This window comes from Bactrocera oleae, chromosome 2, assembly GCF_042242935.1.
Source record: "Bactrocera oleae isolate idBacOlea1 chromosome 2, idBacOlea1, whole genome shotgun sequence".
Lineage (NCBI taxonomy): Eukaryota > Metazoa > Arthropoda > Insecta > Diptera > Tephritidae > Bactrocera > Bactrocera oleae.
In genome coordinates, this window is record NC_091536.1 from 7171379 (window position 1) to 7191981 (window position 20603).

General features: G+C 39.0%; 1 protein-coding gene and 1 long non-coding RNA gene across 2 annotated transcripts in view; both read left to right on the forward strand.

Moving 5' to 3' along the window:
• Positions 1–20603, forward strand: part of LOC118682958 (uncharacterized) — a 148480-nt gene that overhangs the window by 94050 nt on the left and 33827 nt on the right. The gene's annotated exons all lie outside the window — the stretch shown is intronic.
• Positions 6028–7263, forward strand: E(spl)mbeta-HLH (Enhancer of split mbeta, helix-loop-helix). Its single transcript, XM_014230020.3, has one exon. The coding sequence runs from the start codon at positions 6205–6207 to the stop codon at positions 6859–6861; it is 657 nt and encodes a 218-aa protein (XP_014085495.2). The 5' UTR covers positions 6028–6204; the 3' UTR covers positions 6862–7263.

Genomic DNA, 20603 nt, shown 5'->3' on the forward strand with positions numbered 1-20603 from the left:
GGAATTGAAGCGTACGCGCTTTTTGTTGTTGTTTTCTGATTTTGTTGCGCAGCTTCGCTTTGTGTTTTTTTACTTTAATATTTTTTGTTTTTCTTGCTTTTCATTAACATTGCTATTTATTGTAGAAATCATATTTGCTATTTATTTGCTGATCTTTGCTTTTGTTGTTGACGGCGTGTGCTCATACATATGTGCGCGCTGTTGTACATATGTTCATATGTATATATATGTGTAGCTGTCATCGCCGCTGCCATGCCGCGCACCGCCACACACTCGAGGTGGGGCAGTGAGGCGTTGCTGTGCCGCGTTGCGACGCGATGTGAGACGCATTGCTGTAATAAATTAACTCAGCATTTAATAACGAAATGAAACTACAATAAAAACAAATACAACAGCAATAAACAGCACATGCCAGCCCCATTGCCACCGATTTCAAATGCTAAAAGCAATGTGAGAAGCGCGCCGCCCCACTTTACGCTAATATGGTTAAAGCTATGAATTGTGCTCAGCGCTGTGGTTGAATTGAACTGAATTGAAAGCGGTGGTTAGTCCGCCTTGTCTGTTTTGTAAGATTGTTGTCATTTATTAACTGTATGCGCATTAGTCATGGTGGACTGTTGAAGGCGGCGACGGCGGATGGTTGACGCGCGCAACTACAATGGCAGCCGCGCGTGCGTATGCCGCCGCCGATCAAGTCGTTTAACAGCATTGCCACAGGGGGCAATGCAGTAAGTGTGTTAAATAGTCAAGCAGCGCGCAGCAGCGACCAAAAGCTATTGCGCATACACTTTCCAAAATATTAAAAAAATAATAAACAAAATGCAGAAAAAATTCATATTGAAAAATTAATGGTTATGGAAATGTGTTGCTTTATTGATATGAAAATTACTTTACATGTTGTTGTTTGGTTTGTGAGCGGTTATATGATTATGCCGCATAAGCAAACGTACATAAGTACATACTTGCGTATAAGTAATATATTGATTAATATGTGAGCTCTTTTATGTATCTATTGACCCCACTTTAGCGCTACTCTTTGTACTACATACATATTGCTCTTTTGTTTTTGTTATGATTTTACTTTTGTGTTGCCTTTAGCGCGCTGACGACATAACAAATTTATTTTAACAACTGTGAAAAAATTAAAGCGGGTATATACTCGCTGCCAGATCTGCGCATATGAAAGTGCCGCAGAGAAGAATAAAATAAATAAAATAATAAAAGGCTAATGATAGTTAATTTCAAAAATAGCTTTACAAATCATTTAGCGCACACGTACCGCTATAACGCTACTTATATTCATACATACTTACATATGTCGCATTACGGCAGCATTATAGATTTCTAAGGCAGCGCGAACAATACGAAAGTGCAGCGAAAAAGCAGAAGAATATATACCCAATCAAAAAATCAAAACAAATCTTAAATCGAGGAAATATTTTCTATTTTGAAAACAAAAATTTTAGCTTCCTCTACCTCACACACCAAATTCAAATTGCTTAATACTTATATCCATGTTTCATATCTAATTACATTTATTAAAATTTAATTTTAAGTGGCAACACCATACATTTTATTTTAGTTTCTCAGTTAGAAAAATTTCATTATGCTACGCAAATTTAATTTAGTAGGATAACTGATTGAATTTATTAAAATTTTAAATTAGGTGGCAACACCATATATTTTTTCAGTTTCTCAGCCAGCAAAAATTTCATTATGCAAATTGAATTTAGTATACATTTTTGGTAGCCGTTTAGAAAATGTATTAAGGTGGCAACCCTGTTACAAGTTTTGCTTAAACTAAAGCCTTAAACACAAATTTTTACACCCAATAAATTGCCAATTTTAAGTAAGTAATTAGATACTTACAAACAATTATATTAGTAGGTGGCAACACAATCTTGTATGTTTTTATTAAAATATTAATTAAAATATGGTATTTTCATAAATTCCTATAAGGTTTCATATGGTAATCTTGTTACATCTTTAACCATCCATCTAAACATGTTTTCTGGAAAACAACCGTGGAATTCGGCGCGTAACAAGCTGTGACCATGACTGAAACCCCGACTGCTTCCGCTAAAATATGAGTACATATGTATGTGTCATTTAACTCAAAACATATTTTGTTTAAGGCAGTAACTTTTAACCTTTCCATTGATTAGAATTTTTCAATATCTTCAAAATAAGTGTTTGCGGTCAGTGGGCTGTTATTGGTATAACTTTCTTTAAGACACTTCAATAGAAATATGTTAAAGTCTCAGAGGATAATGCGTAAGACCTTTACTTTACCAAAAGCCTTACTTCAAAAGAAAGATCTGTTTAGACTATCTAAATATGTAAATTATTTCCCATAACCATTTTTATTGAGAAGAGTTTAAAATGCCTTTGCATCATATAAGGATCGTCATCTTATGTGAGTGGTGTACCCACTATAACTCCCCCTTTATACCGTGTATTTTTCTTTGGACCCGGGATCACTTTCGCGTTACTTCAGGGCAAGATTTTCAAGATAGACATATTGCGGGTCAGTTTCTACTCTCCCCGCGTCCTGGAATATCTACGATTTCGTAGCCAGCCTCAAGCTGCTTGGCTTACCTTCTATTCTCCGAGGCCGGAGAGTATACGTCCACATTCCACATACGAGGCAATTTGCTGTCAGTTTTCGTCGCTGGTTAAAATTTTTCCTACTAGATTTTCCGTATTGGGGTCTCCACGCTTATTTTCTAATGTCCTCCGTGCTTTTTTTCATCGTCAGCACTTAAAACAGATATGGTTTGCGTCGTCTCGCGGTTCGTCTCCGTAAATACGTGCATAACTTTCTGTATTTCTCATGTTGTACAACTATTTTCGGAAATACTCTTGACCAGAGAGCATTTGTGTCTACTGCTGCTACTTCACCTTGCCGTGCTTCCTAATGTGCCAGATCTCTATATCTTTAATTAGTTTGGTATCTTCCTTTGCGCTTCCTTGTCCACCGATCTTGCCAGTGTTCTAGTGTTTGCTTCCACGCCTGTTGTCTTGTCGACATGTGTATTTCTATTTTGTCCTTCTTCCATAGCCAGATTAGTCTTCTTACCTTTGCAAGTAGATCTATTAGATCACCAGCAATGCGGATTCGGATACAGTGCGGACATTTTAATGCCATTCCGTACTTTCCGTAGCTTTCTAAAAATTTAATAGTTGACACCTACTGAATCGATGTCTTTTAGGCGATTATAAGTTATGCTTTATAGTCCAAACAATTAGATTCGATGTCACGTGGTCTTTTGAAATTGATTCTAAAGCGGCAATCGGACAAAAAATTTAGCAGTAATATTGTCAGAGTCCTTAGATATACCTATACGAATGAATTGGAGCTCCCTCGCCAGGTATAAAGTCAAGCTTTTAACGTGGCTCGTCAGATATCTGATATGCCTACGGTACAGTGACAAGGAAACTTCGAGATGAAATATATGTTCAAGTATATGATATGAAGATGGACTACGTGTGATTTCGTTTATATGTTTATTATTAGTTTATTTCTGGAGGTACTACAGCTGGTAGGCCACACTAGCAATTTGAATCCCTGAGAATGCCCAATAACCTTAATCAAATATCTCTGAATTAAAAATTAAACCATTGCTAAGATTTCAAAATATCTCTTTACTCAGTATTCTGTTTCGTTCATGTCCAGTTCACTATTATTACAGGGTAACTACTTACATTCGATCCAACTAAAGCGATGAACACGTGTCTCCACAAACGCCTACGGCTTGTACCTACATACTTATTTGACTGCCGTGGCGCAGAAAATTTTTTTCAAATTGTTATTGTTGTTGTTGCTTTTGTCAAATTTCTATTCTGCATAATTAATGTTATTGTTGTACTTCTATAAAGTAGCGCATGTGATTTGCATTCCATAAGTGCATAAGTGCAAATACACAATCGTGAAACGGCAGCCATACGACGCGGCTACATTGCGCACGCGTGCGGTTTTACAAATACCAAAGCTAGCAAAATAGCAATCTTGTTGCAGTTGCACGAGCAATGCCAAACTGCAAGCAGCACACACGTCATTTATGGCATACGCAAGGCTGACGACGAGGGTGGCGAGATGCGCGGCATACAACGCGCGGCTGTGGCTGATAATCGACGCGCTTGTGCCAAAGAGCGTCATTGCTATTGATCTTTGTTGTACTGTGTTTTTGTCTTTTCATTTGTTGATGTTGTTGTGATTTTAGCGTGTGCTCAAGACAGCACCCGAGTAGCAAGCAACCCACTTTTCCGCGTGGCAGACAACAAGCAATAGTTTGTAGTTAGCGGCGCACCAAAAGTACGAATTAGGTATGAAAGAGTATTGCAGAAACTGCATGTCTTGGTACAATAACAGCATACAATGGAAGCGCTGTATGCCAAAGGCAGCGCGAAATGGCAATCAAGAATAATATAAAAGGCGAAACAAGCCTGACGCGCTAGGAAGCAAGCGCGCCTTGCGATGAGAACATATGTATATGTGCACATACAGACGCGGTGCATACAGCAAACAAAACAACTCAGCAGGCAAAAGTCAGACAAGCTGGCCAACAGCACGAACTTGCAATGATCCATAAAGCGTTAAAAAATGCGATGACTATTCCACAATTATCGGCGTGCCACATCGTGTCGCGGTGCTGCCATCGTCCGTCCAATCATAAGGCATGAGCACAGACAAAGACCTAGCGCGCAAACAGAAGGAATCTCGGCAATGCATAAACGGGTTGGCGGACGGAAGACGCGGCGCACGCGGCATATAATACCGGCAGCAGCAAGCAGCACAAGCCAAGAAAGCAAAAACAATAATAAACATACAAAATATAACTGAAACGACAGCAAATAAGCGCACAAAGCCTTTAACCAGCCACACCAGCGTTTATACAAGCCGCGCACACTGGTTAAAAGTAATAAAGCAACAGCATATCTTAAGTGAGGCTAAAACGCGGTCGCGCATACATACACGTTACATACGTGCATACTTACATACAAATGAAATGAAACACAAACAGCTCGTTATGGATGGCAGGCATGTGCGCCACTGCCACTGCCGCACCAACCGCTTAACAATCAACGGCGCAAGCAAGCAACCAGCACGCCAAGACAACGCCGCGCACCACTTAAGAGACCCCAATCAGGCAGTCATGCTGGCATCAGTCATTCAAGCAGCAGGCAAACAGCCACGGACAGACACACCCGTATAATGGAGTACGTATGGTATGCTTGAGTGTTTGCGCCAGTTGTGGTCGTCGCATATACCAAGGGGACGCCGTTGGCTGGCAAGGAACAGCTGGCGGGTCGGACGTGGTAGGCAAGCCGTTGTCGTGAGAAATCGACTACACTCGACTTTCCCACGGTATAACAATCACAACACAACTTGACGACAACAGCAACGTAGACGGAGATGACGCGCGCGCTGACTCGTTCCACATTAATGCCGCTGTCGGCTAAGCCACTACAGCAATAAAGGCAGCAACAACAACAACAACAATACCAAGAAGCAATATGCCTTGTCGTTGCATAAAAAGTGTGGACGGGCGCGCAGGCGGACGGCAGTTCGTTTGGTTGAAGCGTTGTATGCTTGTGTGTAGGGGAATTCATTGTGTGCAGGCAACGGAATGTCGACAAGCGGGGTGGAGGTTATAAATATGTATTTGCTGCTTGTGTGCGACCGGATAAGTAAGCAGGCGCGCGAAGATTTAACGTATATGTGTGTGTATGCGCCTTGGAAGACGTTAAGCGACGTCAGTTGAGAAGTGATACTTCAACTGCTTACTTAGTGTAATACATAGTGGCACAATGGTAGACAGTAAGGAGAGCGGCATGCGGTGTTTGGTGGTGGTGTTAGCGAATGAGTGTACGGGTATTTTCTCATTCAGCCACTCAGTTCGACGACGTCACACATTGGTGGTGGTGTTTGTGTGTGCTGTACGTGCGGGCGCACTCTCTGCGATAAGCTCGATCGTTGCTGTGCGCCGTCGCTTGCTCTGCTGAGGCTATAAAAGCCAGAGCACGGCGTTGTGCCTTAGCATTCATTGCAATAACGTTGTACCAAGCAGACACGCGTAACATTTGGAAAGCAAGTAAAATATAAAATTTGGATTACAAGCGCGTAGAAAATAAAATATAAAAGCAAAACAGAAAACTTGGATTAAACAATATACTAGTTTCTAAAAGTTGATCTCACAAGCAATGGTACTCGAGATGGAGATGTCCAAAACCTATCAATACCGCAAAGTGATGAAACCAATGTTGGAGCGCAAGCGACGCGCGCGCATCAACAAGTGTTTGGATGAGCTGAAGGACATAATGGTCGAATGCTTGACACAAGAGGGTGAACACATAACGCGCCTCGAGAAGGCCGACATACTGGAATTAACCGTGGAGCATATGAAGAAATTGCGCGCACAAAAGCAATTGCGTTTGGGCAGTGGTACTGGCGCAGGCGCTGTACAAGATGCCAAACTGACAATAGCGGAAAGCTTCCGCGCCGGTTATGTGCATGCCGCAAATGAGGTATCAAAAACATTAGCGGCGCTGCCTGGTGTCAATGTGGATTTGGGCACACAGCTAATGAGCCAATTGGGACATCGCTTGAACTACTTGCAAGTGGTTGTGCCTAGTGTGCCATTGACTGGTGTACCAGCAGCTCAACATTTCATACCCTCACCAGTAGCGGAAGCGACAGCAATAGCCGCGCAATACTACAGCATGAGTGGCAGTGAGCGTAGCGCGACCAGCAGTCCTGTGGTCATCACACCACCACCATCCGAGTGTGGCAGCAGTGAAAGTGGTAGCTGCAGCCCGGCGCCTAGTGACACATATGGCACCGTTTGGCGGCCTTGGTGAATAACGGGCGCACAAGAAAGCAAACACAGTGATTCTACTCAAGCGATGTGGATCTCTTGTGGGTATTGAATTTAATGAACGCGTTTAGCTTTTTTGCTAGCAGCGCGACATGGCGATTGGGTGAACTCGCCACTACGCAGTCGACTCTGCATTGGACTGCAGCTGAATGGACTAGGCGCTGCGGGGCGTTCCTACACGCATAGGTGGATGTCTACAAGTCAAGTGGGAATACTTGACAGCAGATCGGCGTTCTCATTGTCATTACTAAGCGCAAGACAGCGCAAAATTTTAAACCTCGCTTTTTAATACAATAAAACAATTGTAATCACAGGGAAAAAAAGAATTTACTTAGTATTAAGAAATAAAAAAAATAAAAATAAATATAAAAGTTACATAAAAATATATGTATGTTTCATTATTAAATCAGTTTATCTGCTAGACGCAAATTTCAGCTACAGCTTGCTGTGCGCTTCACAGACCTCCGCACGGTATCGCTTGTCGCTAAAGAAGGTCTTGATCTCGTTTATTAATGCTGCGCGCTGACGTATGAAAATACGTCAATGCGCGTCACTCGCCAACAAAACGGACATTTGACTCTTTAAAATTCATTAATTGTTTTGCTTTTGTTTTCATTTGTGGATCATCCGATTCCTATTTTACAAAAGCTGCTCAACAGCTTTGGTTGAGCTTGACTTACGGAATTTCAAATTGCCAAAAAATTGCAAAAGCTAAAAAAATAACACCACTACAAAGCGCATTGTCTCTAGATTAACTTTCTGCAAAAAATCTAATCATATTGTGTGTATGCGCTTGAGTGTGCAACACTCTTGACACATATATATTTCTAACCCGTGCCAATGGAATAACTGGTCAACTGACATGGTGTGTACTGGCGCGCACTAACACAGCACTTCTGATGCTGGCGCAGCGCGTCATGTGCGCAACGAAAATTCGCATGTAAACGCCTAGTAAAATAGTAAAACTGACTATATATACATGTATGTATGTATATTTATACACGCGCGGTTTATGTAGCACATTTACACTTATACACGCACACACACATACACACAAACCGCAGAGCTTCTTATTTCGCGTTTTTTTTTCAGCGCAATCAACAAGTATAATAAAAACGTTAATAATAATAACCGCATAGCTATACAAAGCAAGACAATCCAACAATAAAATATAAAAATAAAACCAACAACAACAACACTCATACCTCGAATGTCAGTTAACGCGTCGCAAGCCGCATGCCGCAAGCGGAAGCTTGAGCCATTCATTGAAAAATTTTCCCACACTTTTGTGCGGTCGTGCTTAATGTGCGCTGTTGCCGTCGCGTCGCACTTAATGACTTTCCAAGAACGAATACAAAAAAAAAACCGATAAACGCCACGCAAACTTGGCTTATCGTTGCGCATTGCTACATACACACATGCATACATGCATATACATATATGCGCGTGTGCTTATGCATGTGAAGCTCCAATTGCGATAGAGCGGCTACTGGTACAACGCGTTTGCTTGTGCCTGTGCTGACCCACGTCGCGCGGCTCAATGGTGGTCCGGTCTCCACGCGCATATCATATTGTAAATATACATATGTATGGGCTCATGGGTTTGCGGTGTACAGTTGTGGTTTTTAAAATATAAACATTAGGGACTTAAAATCACTAATTTAAAAAAATTGCTTATCATATTTAAAGGATTTCCGTTGGAATTTTGTCGAAACAATTTGTATTTGTAAATTTGTTTTTTACCATTTCTTCCGCTCCGTTTGTAAAATTCTGCGGAATTATAAAGGAACATTCAAATCCTTAAGCAAAACAGAGTTTTATACACCATTTCACTGTGAGTTTTTGCAAAGATTAAAAAAATCTAGCAGAAATTGTTGAAGCGATCCATATTCAAAAGTTATTGGAAACATATTCAACCATAAAAGTTTCGAAACAGTACGAAACTCCATTGTAGATATTCTAAGAATGGCTTTCGGTTTATGCTTTATGGAGGAATAGCACTTTTTATACTTCAACGTTATTCAAACACTTTATGCCATATCTTAGACTAGCAGATGCTTGGACTAAAAGATAGATAGAACATTGTGTTGGAGTTAATGTTTAAGAAAAAAATAATGTAGACTGAGTAGTTTTAGTCATCGCGGACACCTTTTTGGTGATCTGTGCGGATATCTGAAACCAAGTTGGTCGATGATTTCTTTTTCGAAGATAGCAAAAGTAGCCTAAGCGGTTTTGCTTGTACATCTGGTTTCAAAGAAATTTAAATGTAGTTCTACATCCCAACCACAAGGCATAACTCGTAAAATGCAAGTGTTTAACCTATAGTTGTTATGAAAATTTTGCACGTTAACTAAAGAGCATGTTCAAGGTCTGGGTGACTTTGATAGCTGCAGTAGGTTGGTTCCAGGCCCACCACAATAGTGATTAGTCCACTGAGACAGATATTAATTATAAAATTTGAATAAGGACGCTCAATGTTTGTATTCTATAACTACACTCTTTAAATTAAATAATTTATAAATAGTTTTAGTAAGTATATCTGAGCGATAGTCCGCAGGCGGCATGAATTCAAGTCTGTCGCGATTACTTTAACTCCATTTATGCGGGAATGAATCGGAGTGATCTAAAGTAGAGATATCATTGATATCCTCTCCTGAATTCCTCATGTTGCCGTGGTATTTTTTACGATAGTTTCTCCTGTAATTTGTTTTGACAACCCTGTTGCAATTTTCCTCTTCGTTTATTTTTTATTAGTATCCATTACAATGTACATAACTAATGTTCGTATATACACAGCTATATAAACTAAGTATCATGCAATTCAGTATAGACGGCTTAAGGCTGTCTCTAATTGCCAAGTCGCATTTAGAGTAGCGCTGATGTGATTGAACCGGTTGCTCAAAAGATCAGCGCTGCTCCCATTCATTAATTATATTGATTATATATATATGTGTTTAAATATACATACTTACATATAAACACATGCGCCAATATGTGACGCACATTTCATGAGAGACACAACCAACGATTCCCAATGTTTTATAAACCCCCCTTCCCCAAAAATTTGCATGTCATTCAAATGAAAAGTGGACAGATATTACATTAAATGGCTTTATGAGTTATATAAGTTTACAAATATACATATGTATACACATACATATGTGTGCAGAGATACATACGTAGTTATTTCTATATTTACAATAAAGAACGAACTGAAAACACAAGTAGAAGAACGTTAATGCGGGCCTACAATTTCGACTTGTCGATGGTGTTCCAGACCCTTTCGTGGCTTGAAAATTTAACCTTAAACTTGTTTTCTTTTAGCTTGAAAAAAAACCGTAATCGTTAAAAGCCTGATTAGATACCTTTTTGGGTTTACTTGCCAACTTTTAAAATTTTAATGGAAACATTTGGTAACAAAATAATATTTTTAAATTTATAGTTGGATATATTTTAGACAAAGGTGGTGTTTAAAATTTAATTTTTTTATTTGAATTCATAAAGTTAGGAAGATATTGCATTGTAGATGTTACATTATATCTACATTTATACCAATATATAGTTAAACATATTTACGGTAAATGTGGCCAACTGTTAAAAATTTAATTTATTTATTTGAATTTATAGAGTGAAGAAGATATAACAAAGTAGCTGTTAACCTATATCTACATGTATAACTATAATTTTTTAAAGGTGTTTTAAATTTCGATTATTATTTTATTTATATTTATAGCGAACTTATGCCGATAATATATTTTTTCGAAGAGTTGTCACCTGTTTTGAGTTTTGTTTTAAGCAAATTGATAAAATAATTTGAATACGAAAATGTTGGTACCTAATTAAAATTATTTGAGCATTCTTTTATGTAATAATTTCTGTGCATTAATATCGATTCAAGAGCCAAGACTGGTGTAGTCTTTCCATTAGTCCTCCCGGTCTGGTTTGAAGAGACTTCGCGACATGTCAACATAAATAGACTTAACTATGTAGTTTGGCATTTCCGGATTTTCTTCATGATTCATACTCTCTTAACGACTGAGTTGCTTAGTTTGCGATAATTCACAAACTAATTAAATTTCGAATGAATGAATGTGGCTGAAGCCACAAATATATGATTTGAATACTAGTTTTTCTGCTTAATGTTGTGAACGCGTCAAAGAGTCGTTTAGGCGGCTACAGCGCCAGTAAAGACGAAGAGCAAAACACGCAAAAACAACTCTCATACATTTTTTCGCCTGAAATTAACTGGGTTATCTGTTGTCAAATGTCAATGGCCAAATATCAATCAAATGACGTAGCCTATGAGCGATAGTGGTCAATTAAAATATTTCACTGACTTATCAAACTGCTCTCTTCACCCTCTCGTCTCATCAGACTAATGCGTGCACATGTCTAATACTACGCGCTAACGAATTCGCGCGTCATAACGACGACCGTTAATCACGAGTCATCGTGTCGTATTCACGCGTCTCTCTAAGTTTCATCACCCTTTTAAGCGGCTTTTCCCGTCAATACGCTATTTCAAAATTCCGCAACATCTTCTCGAAATGCGTTTTAACCGTTGTTGTTGACATTACCGTTGACTTAGTTATGTATTTCTTGCCTCATTGATGTTGGCTACAAACCTGTAAAACCACTTCACATTTTGCCGCTTCATCGTTTACCGATTTCTGACACTTTTAGTTTGATTGATTGCGCTTAAGTACGCCAAGTTTATGGCAAATTCATTTCGCCAATTTACTGTTACACCGTTGTATCAATATTCGTGTGGTAATTGTGTTATTGCCGATAATTGTATTACACCGGCCGACGCTCCTACGTTAGCTTGAGCCACAATTGGTATTTTGGCTAGACGATGGCTCTGGCATACTCGTAATAGTATTTAGTAGGTCGTCAGCTCGATCAGGTCATCCTCGGGATGCTAGAGTTTAGGGACTAAGTAAAACCAACAAATATTTCTTTTTTAATCTCACCGTCTTCTGTCAGACCTACACTTCCTTCTTTCGTGAATTCCGAACCTTTACATATTATATAAGAGATCAACGTTATTTTGAAAGAGGACCCCATATTACCAACAGCATGTGACAAATAAGTAAAGGATTTTAGGAGAAATTTAGAAGGCTACTTTAAGAATTCTTCATTCTTTCCGGCTAAAATTCTTTGATAATCTTATAAAGAGAACAAAATGTTCGTTCTGACTCAGTCATTATGAACTCAGAATATACTGGAGACCCTTTTTAATGAAATTAATCATAACCGGCCGACCGAAATAGAGGAATGGGTGGCCTCATTGCTTCCTTGAAGAATATTTAGTATTCTATTTAAAGCCTCTTTTCACGATTCTACCTCTGCCTAGCTCATGATTCAGTCTTGGATCTAAATCTGCGAATATTAAGGCAGTTGATTACTAGACATAATTTCAGGCGTGCTAACTTATTATAGTGAGTACCAAAGGACAGAGAGACACAATTTTATAAAAATCTTATATTTTATTTCGCATTCTCCTCAGGTAGGTTTGGTTAAGTTATACTGGTCGGCTGTCACGCCATTAATAGACCTAGTATAGATCATTGGTAATGCCAGATGGAGACTCAGTTCAACGCGAATTATCGGAGCGGCTTGGTATCTAATTTTGATACATTATCTAGTCCCTTAAACTACAAAGCTCCTAGATATTTAAGACGAGTACTAGATAGGACGTGTTTCTGCGTCTCTCTCATGCCTACTTATCTGCACTTTCTGCAAGTATACGTCATTAATCCATCGCCAGAATCCTGCATGGTCATAAGTCATTCCATCTCGCCCTGATCCGTATGTTAGCCCTATCAGAAATTTCATTGTATACAGTTTTTAATGACTTCTGTATTTCCTGTACCGGTTCAGTAGCTCGACGAATGGCAATTTTGGCAATCTCTATATATATCTATATATTTATCCTTTTTATGTTGATTCGTGCTCCTTCCTATTTGAAACAACTTATTTTTATTATATAGTGCTCTTTCAAGGCAGTACAAAATATTCGGTGATTTGCTACGATTTGCCGAGGAGATACCGAAGACACATTGTGATGTCAATCGGAAACTAGGCTCGTACCGCGGTCATACATATTAGTTGTGTGCACCTCTAATCCCTTAGCCACGAAAATCGAAATGCTGAATTTGTTGAACAACTTGTTGGTAGTTACAGACGCGTCTTTGGAAATTGCGATGATTCGTGGAATTGTCAAATGATTCACTCCGCAAATTCCGGTGAACTTAATATACGCCTATGTGTTATCTACAAATTTCCATATTCACATGTATGACTTCACAAAAGTATAGTTCAAATATTTGTTTGCCATCCAATATGTGATCGAATGATGCAGTCTCTTCTAGCTAATCCGGAAATTTTACAGCATTTAAAAATTTAACAGTGTGACACATAACTCGACTACCTTGAGGTGCATTAACACTTTCACGCTACGTTACTACAACACATCAGACCTGAATTACTTAGAAAAACTCCGAATCACACGATTAGTCAAACAAAGCACGCAAATTATGAATTCTACAACAAAACTTTGCCGAGCTCTAAACCGAAGTCCGTCTAGCCACAGATATTAAGGAAATTGGCACTCTGAAATGGTACGCTTCAGTGCGCGCCCTGCCAATCTACATACTTGTACATATGTACATGGAACGCTTATGCTAGTTTGCGCGATTCAACCATAAAGTGCTATTCGATTTGTCGTGTGCAATACCAAATCTGAACATTCACTCTGGCATTTTTATTCCTTTTTTGCAATAACAGCAATTTCATCATGGCATGAAATAGCGATCGTCTCACGGCCCTCGAACAGTTTTTGCTGAAAGACAAGCTCTTAGCAACTACCGGCTAGCGCCTGGTGACTGGTCGATCGTTGCTTGGTGAATTGCAGCAGCGCCGCAGCTTCGTCGACACTGATGCTAAATTCCCTAATTGCTACAGCGTGTGCTAAAACACATCCTACATTGATTGTAGCCGGGGATCTACGTGACTGTGTCGCGGCCAGCCTGGAGCTCACGATGTCGAGTGTAGAAGGTGCAGAAGAAAATCAATAAACAGTATTAAAAACAAAAAGTGATCACAACAATTTAAACCATAAATGTAGCAGTATACAGTTGCAACAGCAACAAAAGTCATACCAACAACGATAATATAAAAACCAACAGCCAGTGTAATGTGTAATAAGAGAATAAGCACAGCGCCTTAATAAATAGTCAGCAAGTAAGTGAGGCGGTACTCATGCCAAGCTAGTACAGTTCAAGCCTCTGTCCTAACCAGTTCTGCCCATGTGCCTATCATCAGCCACGACTATCAGCCACAATATTACTAATAATTTGAACACACACATATATACCATGTATGCATAAAGATGGGGTAACCGCTTCAATCGACAGCCATAAATGCAGTTAAAAGTTAGAGCCCCGATTGCGTTCGCCTTCAAAGATTCACCACAAACATCCAACGCGCGCCATTACCAACTAGGCAGCCAGCCAGGTAGTAAGTCCCAGTGGCACAGTGCGCGTGTGCCAAAGTGGTATAACAACCTCCCATATTACAAATATTGCAGCAGCGCAACAACCGACAATAACCACACTTATAGCAATCAACATGCATTGGCTCTAGTTGTGATCGTGTGACCGTATTGCAATCGCCGCCGTCGCCATCATCGCAGTTGCTTTTCCACGCTGCGACCTCAGGGCCACAACTTACTCGGTCGCCTTGTGCGCTCAATGAAGTAGTGACTTGCTGTCTTTTTGTTGTTGTCGGTCTGCCGCGGTCCGTTTGCAGCGTGCCATCGCATAGTCCATAGCTTAAGGCGTTTTTAGAGTTTGTGCTTCCAACCATCCTCAAGTTGGGTTCGTTTGCCACACACACACACACACACTCTAACGACTGCAGCAATAGTAACAGTATTGACTCCTGTTGCTGGACTTAACGATTGTGTCCACAATCATTATGATGATCACCATCACCTCTTCCGTTTGTCGGTTTGTCTACGTTTAATGATGGTGTGGCGGCGTCCATGGTTTGTTGTAGTACGGCACCACTTCGTGGCACAGTGGTGCGAAATAAAGTTAATACTGTTGCACACAGCGCCATGAAAGCTAAGTAGTGAAAATCGAAAATCCATTTTAGCATTGCAACAGTTTTAACTTTACTTAGCTTCGAAAAATAGTATTTATCCTTCAAGAAATCTGTCACCTTCTGGTCCGCTAATCTCATTTCTTGCAGCTGCCTCAGAAGTACATTTTTTTTAATCTCATATTAATCACAGATCAGTGATCATACTCTGTTTGGAAATAACAAGCCATCCACCAGTCTGGAGCAAACTCGGCTGGCTAAGTGTAGATCACACGATTCTGGAATATTTTGGAAAAACTGAGTTCTACTGAATTAGGCAAGTTTAGTTTCAAAGCAAAGTATAATAGTCTTTAGATAATCCAACAAATAAAAAACATTTCAGAAAGTATTTGCCTCTAAAATGAAATATTATGCAAACTTACTGGTTTGAACATTCCGCTTTTTCATTGTTGTCATCTCCAAGCCATTCCTCTTTGTTTTAGGAGGATGCTCTCTTTGCTACATGTGGTAAGGAAGGGCGGAGAAGATCTACTGGATCATACAGGAAGTTAAACTCGATAATTAATAAACCGATCCGTCTTGCGACATCACACCACGTGGGATGGCGGACTTATTACTTTGATCTGCGTACGAAACCTACATATTCAATATATATGGAACACGTTTTAGAATCTCCTAACGTGAAGATAGACGAATTTAGTGTTTAAGAACCGGTATTAAAGCTTATTAAACGATGGTGATAAAATCTACATTCGTTGTTATAATTTTAGAATTACCATAGAAATCGTTAAATACTTGAGATCTAAAGATTGTGCAAGGTCATCCATCAAATTGTTTTACGCCTTTCGTTCCTAAGAAACTTCTTAAAGAAATCGTTTAATACTTCAGATCTGGAGTTCATGAGATGATCTCAAGCAGCTACTATGATATACAAAAACGATTTATGTGAGTATTGGAGATCTAGTATATTCGTACTATATTTTGAACATTAGGCCGTCGTTATACTAATATGGGGTATTCAAGTTTGGATCAGTTTGACCAATTTAGTAAATGTTTTCAAAATTTCTCTACGCCTTTCAACATCTGCAAGCAATTGTGGCTCACGTCTACTACAGTCACCTATTTGCTCCACTCCTAGCTGCCACAACAACAACGCGATCTTCGCTTTATTTAAGCAGAGTCCAATCTCTTCTCTTACGTATTGAAAAATTATAATACTAAACAAAAAGGAAAAGATAAGCAATTCAAAATAGCACTAAACAAAGCAAAAAAGACAAAGAAGTAAGGAAAATAATATCAAAGCAGCAACTATAATAAAAACAGGAAGAACAATGAATATAAAACGAAAACGAATGTAAAAAGCAAATCAGAAAATAAAGCAACAAAAAAATTTAAGCAGAAATAAAAAAGGGCAGGTGTGTCGATCGTGTGAGAACCACGTTCCAAACCATTTTCTCACGATCGTCCGTTTCAGATACGCCATACAACAAACACACACACACAGCACAAGCGACAGCAAAAACAATAGCAACACGCAGCCGTCGTTGCAATGCAATGTAATGCATCAACACACAACAATTACGGAGACAGCAAGCGATCGAAGACGTCGCATGCCGTCACACAAGGGGCGCACACTCAACGTTACAGCTTGTCTTGCTCGCGTTCGGCTCGGCTCAGCCTGGCGGCAGCAGCAGTAGTTGTAACGCTCGATCTTTGGCTCTTGGCGTACGAAAGAGGGATAGATCGCGCTGACTTGACGCAAATAGCGCGCCTTGGTTTGGCTCACTTTGGGTCGGCGCGACTCAGCGCAGCTTGAATTGCTTGTGCGCTGCTGGCTGTGGGTTTGGTGGTTGCTCGGCAGTCGAATTGTTATGGTTGTTGTTGTTGTTGTAATTGTTATTATTCTACCGTTTATATTAAAGATTAAGTGTCACGTTGTTGTTGTTGTCGTTGTTTTCGCTTCTATTATTGTGTGTCAGCGTCAGCGCAATTTTGTTGTTGTCGAGCTTGGTTTTCCTTATGCAGTTTATAGGTTTTAATACTTTTCGCTCAAAAGACATATACAAACGCGTATGCATGTATGGCTATGCTTACAGCGCGTCAGCGCTAGATAATTGAGGGTCACGCCGTACGCTTCTAGCACTCGCTCAAGCCATTCTTCTTAACTCTTATTTACATGCATTTATCCAAAACGCCATATCACACACAAACACACACGCACACGCTTACATTACGCGTGCAATGTGTTGTTGTTCTTGTTGTTGTTGTTAATAGTTATCGCTACATTTACGATTAATGCTGTTGCTACTGTTATTGTTGTTGCACCGCATACCGTGTCTGTTGTCTGTCTGTCATTGTTGTCCCTGACTGGGTGTTATAAGATATGTGATTTAAGCGCACCGCCTGCCGCACGCCAAAAGCTAAGTACATAACAATCTGCGTCGCGGCTTAACTAAGATGAATATTAAATTTTTGATTGTTGACCCCTCACAATGACCGCGACTCAGCGCTTGCAACGCAACCCATTGCTGGCTTACTTAGCCGCATCTCGGTTGGTCCCACGTTTGTGACCCTTTCGAATAGCCTTCAGCTTTCGGCTGGCCGTCATCCGCCGCTCTCCGTTTAGGGCGCAGCATATATTTGTTGCTTTTACCTTTGTGTACTGTGCCGCTTTTATCTTACTTTTGTGTCTTTTTATTTTGTTGCTCCTCGCCGCCTCCTCTTCCACTGCCGCTTTTAATGCGCCTCATTGTAGTGGCAATTAGGCCGGGCGTTAACTTCATTCAAAGCCGTTAATGGCATTCTCAGTACATTGTGCCCGTTTTTTGTTGCAGTTTTTATCTCTCCTCAGGAGTAACTAAATATGTATGTATATGCACGCTTGTCTGCGACGTTGATTGCTGTTGATGTTAATTTTCAGCTTCCGGTGATAACCAAATTGACGCTGACTTTAGCGACTGGCTGCTTGCGGTTGTTGCTGGAAATGCTCTATGTTGTATATAAGTGTCTAAATACATAAACATTTTCTGGTGTTGCCTACCTGTGAAAGGAAAATCTCGTGCGCCAGTTGATTTACTTACTGTCAATTAGAGCCTCGCATAGTCAACCGCTCGCTGAGGCGGTCTTATACCAATATAACGGTTAGGGAAGTCCTTAATTTAACATCTAACGGATTCCGAGATTCTACCGATTAATTTTTAGTACCTTCAAGGTGTCGAATTTGACAAATCAGTGTTGTTGTAAACACTGCTATATTTAATTTCCACATTTTATATTTTGAAATGCAACACTGCTTCGCTCAAGAACTATGTATTGTATATTTGATTCCTGTCAATTTTGACATAAACTATGTACAAAACTTGTTTTTTATTGTTATTAGAAAGCAAAATACCGTGAATATTGCTGGTGCTGAAAAAATTAATTTCATAAGTATGATTTTTTAACTTAAAAAACAGTTTCCGGTGCCAAGATATCATCATAAGTAGTATAAGATCTCTGCTTATTATTTTTAAGACTGAGTTACGTTTATGCCGAAATTTCAAAAGAAGTTAACTATCATCTCGCTTTGAACGAGAGTCCATTAATTCAATGCATAAGAGAACGATCGAAAACATAAATAGTGAGGGTGAAACTCAGACTCGATAAACTAGCGAGGTGATTTCAATATAACAGGTGTTTTAGACGAAAAGCTTTCGACGAGGCAATACTTTTTTCGGAGTGTGTTTTTTTGACAGCTGTTACTTGATTTATACTCAATTTGGATCACCATTTTATAATGAATATATTTTCTGTGGAACAGCGTTTGCGAATTTATAACCAAAACTATAAATATTTACAAACAAACAGCGGTACATTAATGAACAAAATTGTCGCATTTCGAATGATGATAGTCCACAAGCCATTGTTTAGACGCCGTTACATCCTCAAAAAGTCACTGTTGGGTATGCTCTATAGGCACATTGGTTCATATTTGTTTAAGAATGAAGCCGGCCATAATGTTACAGTCAATGACGAACGCTATAGAGCCATGATGAATGACCTTTTCGTACCTAAATTGCAGAATGTTGATAAGATATACGATATATATATATATATTATATATAACGAAACAATAAATTTATTTAAGGAAAATTTTGGTGAGCGCATTATCTCGCGTGGTCTCCAAAATCGTGTGATTTGACACCGCTGGACTATTTTCTGTTGGGTTATCTGAAGTCGCTTGTCTACGCAGATAAGACCTAGACGATTGACATATTGGAAGAGAATATTTCGCGAATAGAAAAAAAACCGCGGATATCACTTGATTAAAATCATTTTTGAAATATAATGTCATACCTTATCTTTATAATAAAGCTGATTTTTGACCATAACATTAAATTATTATTAAATATTGGAGAAATTCAGAAAAACGAAAGTGATCACTCTTATATGCTATTCTGCATTCTTATTGGATCTAGGTTTAAAACCAAGTACCAAGTTCCAAGATCCAACTTAAGGAATAGAAAAGTGGCAGATAGTCTCAGGGACAAATTGAGATGTATATGTGTAGGTACAAGATAATTAATAATAATCTTTTAGCATATTCTATAGTATATATATTACTCCGAGCGCCTATTTACTTCTTCAGAATTTGAAATATTTATAAAATATGTTTAGTTGGAAAACTATTTGTTTCGAAATCAATATAAAATTAATTTGTTTTTTCAATGAAGTTTAAAAATCCGATCCGTTTTCTATAATCTCGGTTCATCATATCATAAAGTTGTCTCCACCCTCTCAGCGAAATTAATCGCATAGAATTTTAAACTTCTTCCATCATACTAGTATTTATTTTTCAGCACTAAACAGTTTGGACGACTGCGACACTCTCATGCAATTTCATAAGATCATATATTGTCCATATATACATATGTACAAGTATATAAAATTTAACTCTATATTATTGTAAGATATTACTATCAGCTTTTTACTATTTGAACTGTTCACAAAAATATTTAAATGACAACATTTCATTTCATTGTTAAAAAAACACAAAAAAAAAAGTACACCCCTAATACTGATTTACTTACCTATATCCAATTGTTGACTATACGCTCGACAGCCGCAAGGTATTTTAACACGATTAACTAAAGTGTTGGACTTGGACAAGATATTTTGCAGGGATTATAATTTAGGAGTGCAACAATTCACTTTCAACTCTGGGCTCGAAGTTGTCTCGTTAAGTGCCTGTGAAAACGGAAAGGCATATTATGAATGAGTCATGCAGGTTTCGTCGATTAGGCAAAAAAGGGATGGTGTTAAATTTTTAAATCGATTTGACTACTGAAAAGTAAAACAAAACCAAACAAGTAAGGAAGGCCTATGTACGGGTGTAACCGAACATTTTATACTCTTGCGATTTGCAAGGATCAAAGCAGGGAAAAGACCTTCGGGAAAAATTTATATTAAAAAATGTTGCGAAACAATTCAACATTCATTATTCGATGAAATTGTAAGGATCACAATGAAATTTGGTATTTTATTAGGGCTATATTGGGCTGATGGGCTAATTAAGTTAATTTTGACATTGCTGAGGCAATTATAAATATGTAACTCACACATTGAACGACATGTTCGGCA